At 59.1% G+C, this 5,000-nt stretch overlaps 1 protein-coding gene across 5 annotated transcripts in view; it reads left to right on the top strand.

Annotated features, from left to right (window-relative positions):
- SLC38A3 (solute carrier family 38 member 3) overlaps positions 1-5,000 on the top strand; it is a 29,973-nt gene that overhangs the window by 22,840 nt on the left and 2,133 nt on the right. For all 5 annotated transcript variants that reach the window (XM_074283309.1, XM_074283311.1, XM_074283310.1 and 2 more), the window contains 9 exons: positions 1,199-1,281; positions 1,393-1,451; positions 1,767-1,940; positions 2,068-2,147; positions 2,882-2,982; positions 3,270-3,394; positions 4,031-4,175; positions 4,665-4,768; positions 4,933-5,000. The exon at positions 4,933-5,000 is cut by the window's right edge and continues 2,133 nt beyond it. In XM_074283309.1, the coding sequence (XP_074139410.1) occupies positions 1,199-1,281; positions 1,393-1,451; positions 1,767-1,940; positions 2,068-2,147; positions 2,882-2,982; positions 3,270-3,394; positions 4,031-4,175; positions 4,665-4,768; positions 4,933-5,000 (939 nt within the window). The remainder of the gene's footprint in view (positions 1-1,198; positions 1,282-1,392; positions 1,452-1,766; positions 1,941-2,067; positions 2,148-2,881; positions 2,983-3,269; positions 3,395-4,030; positions 4,176-4,664; positions 4,769-4,932) is intronic.

Raw genomic sequence — 5,000 nt, forward strand, 5'->3', positions numbered from 1 at the left:
GGCGGGCCTAAACCCCGAAGGGGAGGGCGGCGGAGCGTTGAGGGAGGCTTTAGACTCTTGGTTCCCTCTAAGGGAAGGAGGAAGAGGTGGGGACAGGGACAGCCGTGGCCAGACTGTTTCCAGGCCAGGACCTCCCCTCCTTTTGCTCTGCTCATTTGCTCCCAGGGTTCACACCCCTGGGCCTGGGGCCACGAGCCGGGAATTCCCCACCCCTCCCCCTCCCTGGGCCTGGGCCGCTCTCCGAGCCAGGTGCCACGCAGGGGACCTGTCACTTTAAGGAAGCACAATTTGGGCTTGGTGCTGGATATTAATACTCCTGACGGCCTCTCTGTGCCCTTTTCCCTCCCCTGACCCTCTCTCCCTTGTATTTCTCCTCTCCAACTTTCTAGAAGAAATTCCCACAGCTTATCTAGACCCTCAGCTCCTCTTCTCCTTCAGCCACTTTCAGGGCGGGGAGGGGGTCCGGTTGGGCTTGATTTAGCACTTCGGGCCTTCATTTCTCTGCTCACTGACTCCGAGACGTGTAAGGGCCCTTCCATCCCTCCAGGCCTCAGTTTCCCATAAGTGCTTGATACCCAGGCTAGTGTGACATTCTGTGATCCCAGGCCCGGAGTCTCTGCCCTGCTCCTGTGCTGCTCCAGCAGGGGGGCAGAGGCCGGAGGGAACTGGGCCAGCTCCCCCCCACTGGCCCAAGGAAGGGGGAGCTCAGGGGAGGGTTTAGCTTAAGCCCGGCTATTTTTAACTCAAGGTCTCTGGGACTAAGCCCCCGGTAGCCCAGATTCCACCCAATGATGCGGGCGCTGCATCTCTGCAGGTGGCGGTCCGTGGCCCGGCCCTCGGAAGCGCTTCCCTCCCAGGCCCGGCCACAAGAGGGCCCAGGCCGGGCTCCTGCCTCTGCGAGGGGGACAGATCCCTGCAGCGGCAGTGGGAGGGGGTCCCAGGAGAGGCCGGCCCTCCTCCCCCACTCCGCTTTCCCTGAGCCCTCCGTGGGCCCTTTCCCCTCCCAGCTCCTTGGGGGCTCATTCTGGGCTGCTGGTTTCCGTTGTGGGAGGCCGAGTCCGGGAGAAGATGAAGGGGCTTCCCCAGACGGCAGCAGGGGCTCCCAGAGGGCAGGACATCCCCGGGCATCCCGAGGCCACAATCCGCCTCGGAGGCAGTTCTGACTCCTGTTCTCTGCCCTCCTCCCCCTTCCCTCCAGGGATTGGTACATGAACGGGAACTACCTGGTGATCCTGGTCTCAATCACCATCATCCTGCCCTTGGCTTTGATGAGGCAGCTGGGTAAGAGGGGAGATGCAGGGGGGGAGATGGGTGTCCTGGTGCCCTAGGGGAACGGGCGGGGGAGGACAAGGGGACAGGCCTTGGGTTCTCACCCTCCCCCTCTGCCCTTAGGATACCTGGGCTATTCCAGCGGCTTCTCTCTCAGCTGCATGGTGTTCTTCCTGATTGCAGTGAGTGAGACCCCTGCCCCTGGCCCTGCACCACCTCCCAGGTGGAAACTCGGCCCCTTTCTCCAGGGATCCCTGCTGGGGGGGACATAGTTGTAAGCCGGGGGAGCCTCCAGCGTCAGGGGAGAAATGAGTGACAGCTTATTTCTAGGGAAGAGCAGGAAGCTAGGTCCTGATGGGAGAATTCTGAGCACCAGAGAGCAGACCACGGGCGTTGCCAGCCGGGTACAGTGCGGGCCTCCACAGTCCCCATGGCTGACCACACCCCGGGGGGCTGACGGGGCTGGGCGGGTGCTCAGTGGCATCCTTACTCGCCAGGTCATCTACAAGAAGTTCCAGATCCCGTGCCCTCTGACGACGTTCTCCGCCAACGTGACGGGCAATACCAGCCACATGCAGATCATCATGAAGGATTCCGTGGGGGGGGACCCCCTCATCCAGGCCTCCAACACTGACAGCTGCGCCCCCAGCTTCTTTACCCTCAATACGCAGGTGAGCTGGGCGGGCGGGGAGGGCCTGGGAACCGAGCTCCCTCGGCTCTGGGGGCCCCGCCGGAGGCCCCTCAGCCCCTGGGGCAGTCCATGCTGCCAAGGCCAACGGCGCCTCCCGTTGTCCACAGACAGCCTACACCATCCCGATCATGGCCTTCGCCTTCGTCTGCCACCCAGAGGTGCTGCCCATCTACACCGAGCTCAGGGAGTGAGTATGAGGGGGCGACGGGAAGGACGCTGGGCTCGAAAAGAACCCGAGTCAGGTCCTGGCTTCGTGGCTTCCGAGCTGATCTCGGGCAGCGTCGGGTCCTCTTCTCTAAAATGGGGGGGGGCAAAGGCTTCCGAATTACCAGCCCCGAGTCCGGGAGCCATGGGAGGGAATGGAAGTCACCAGGAAGGGGGAGGCCCAGTTTGCGTCCCTGGGATACTGGGCTGCCACCTGAGAGACAGCAGGACATGAAGGCGGAAGCTCGGATCTGAGAATTAAGAGAGATCTGAGTCTAGTCTCTCACTTAGCGGCTGCGATGGGGCAAGCCCATTCCTCCTCTTGGGGCCTCAGTTTCCCCAACGGTCCGTGGAGGGGGAATTGTAAGAGGCCTCCAACTCCGTGTTCTACGTCCCTTCTATGAAGAGATTTTTCCCGTAAGAAGGGATAATAGACTTCCTCACAGGCTTAAATGGGACACGACATAAAACATAACCCTAAAAGCAGGCTGTGTCTGCGTCAGGAATGGTTATTATTCCAAGCAGCCGGCCAGTGCTGATATCCAAGAATGACGTGACATCTGTCTCTTGCTCAATCTTGTTCCTTCCTCACCATCCCCCCCCATTCCAGCTTCCAGGAATAGACTTCCTTCCCGAGCTCCGTCCGCTGGGGAAGGGGAAGCAATCTCGGTGGGAGATGGGTCCCCTCAGCTTAATCCAACCCTTGCTCTCCTACAGCCCCACCAAGCAGAAGATGCAACACATATCCAACTTGTCCATCGCCGTCATGTATGTGATGTATTTCATGGCCGCCCTTTTTGGCTACCTCACCTTCTATGGTACGAGAAAAGTAGGCAGCATGGCTGGCACAGAAGGCAGATGAGGGCACGGGCTGGGGGGGAATCTGGGGGAGATGGGTCAGTCGGTAAGTGTAAGTGCCCAAGCCTGGCCCAGGGCGCTGATCCTGACCGAGTGGGAGGACGGGCACAGTCTGTATCCCCTGGGCCTGGGGAGCTGGGAGGCTGGGGCGATTTCCTCCAGACTCTGGAAGCGGGAGGTGGGGAGCCGGGATCGGGGTTGTGGCCCAGCTCCGGACGGGGGTGTGCATAGGAGCTGTGTCCCACAGATCGGGTGGAGTCGGAGCTCTTGCACACGTACAGCAAAGTGGACCCCTTTGACGTGCTGATCCTGTGTGTCCGAGTGGCGGTGCTCACGGCCGTCACCCTCACCGTCCCCATCGTCCTTTTCCCGGTGAGTTGGCCCCGGTCCCTCCGGCAGAGTTCATAGAATCTTAGCTTCAGCACCCAGGTCCTTTTTCAGCTGCGGAAACTGAGGCTCAGAGAGGTTGTCCAAGGACGCACAGACAGCAAGGAGCAGAGCCGCTTGGGACTCGGGTCCTCTGCCCCCAACTCAAGCACCCTTTGTATTCTGCCATGATTTCCCTTTATCACAGGGAGAGTGAAAAAGTGCCCCAGGCTCTCAGTGAGCTGGGAAGCGAGTCCTCTCTCGAAGTCCCGCCCCAGATCCAATGTGATAAAGTCAAAAGAACACAGAACTTGGAGCCAAACCCTGGATTCAAATCCTGGTCTCCTACCACGAGACTTTGAACGAGTGCCTGTGCCTCAGTTTCCCCATCTGTAAAAATTGAAATAGAAACACTCGAACCCCCTCATCTCAGAGAATGGCCGAGGAAAGTGCTTTGTAAACACGTGAAAGTCAGGGAAAATATGTCAAAGGAGAAGGAGATTTCCAAGACCTTCCTCGGGGCTTGTGACTTCTATGAGGGAAGCCCTGGTCACCCTTACTAAAGAATGTGACCCCCGGGGGAGGGGCGTCCCAGCCGGTCTGGGTAACCAGGGACGGCCCTGTCCCCGCCCCCACCCCCAGGTCCGGAGGGCCATCCAGCAGATGCTGTTCCAGGACAAAGAGTTCAGCTGGCTTCGGCACACCCTCATCGCCGTCATCCTGCTGACCTGCATCAACCTCTTGGTCATCTTTGCCCCCAATATCTTGGGCATCTTTGGAATCATCGGTGAGAATCCTGGCCCGGGCCAGAGAGCAGAAGAGGGAGCCCGTGGGTAGATCCCGGCCCGCTGGTGGCCGCTCAGTCTGAGGGGCTGCCCGTGTTGGGCCCGTTAGCACCTATCAGCACTGTCTCTTTGGGAAAGGAACTCATTATTTCGGTGTTTACTGTTTTTGTTCCCAAGGTAACCATGGCCTTTTTTTCTTTAATCCTCTTTGAGGCTCTGCAAATAGGGCAGATTAATTAAAAAGAAAAAAAAAAGCTAAAATATTCAGCTGATAGCCAGATAGAGCTACGTGTCGGTGAAAGGCTGTCTGCTTCTGCTTCCTTATCTATGTGACACCAGCCAAGTCCCTCTCTCAGAAACTGGCTTCCCAGTTTGCCATCCAGGCCTGGGCCTCCCAACCTGCTAACTTGCCTGACCCCCCACCTCAGCCAGGAGCCCGCTCCCTTTGTGTCCGCCTGAGATGCCAACCCCCCCTTCGTCTCTTCCCCCAGGTGCCACCTCTGCACCCTGCCTGATCTTCATTTTTCCAGCCATCTTCTATATCCGAATTGTACCCAAGGACAAGGAGCCACTGAAGTCCACTCCCAAAATACTGGTACTTGAGCGCGGACCCAGGGGCCAAGACTGGGAGGAAACCCGTGGCAGTACCGGGCCTGCTAGAGCCCGGCTTCTGTCCGAGGGGTCCCAGCCCGTGGAGGCGTGGTCAGGGGCACGGCCTCCTCAGCCCCCCCCTGTGACCCCTTCCTTTTCTACCCGCAGGCCATATGCTTCGCAGGATTAGGTGTTCTCTTGATGACCATGAGCCTGAGTTTTATCATCATTGACTG

Source organism: Sminthopsis crassicaudata, chromosome 1 (genome assembly GCF_048593235.1).
Source record: "Sminthopsis crassicaudata isolate SCR6 chromosome 1, ASM4859323v1, whole genome shotgun sequence".
Lineage (NCBI taxonomy): Eukaryota > Metazoa > Chordata > Mammalia > Dasyuromorphia > Dasyuridae > Sminthopsis > Sminthopsis crassicaudata.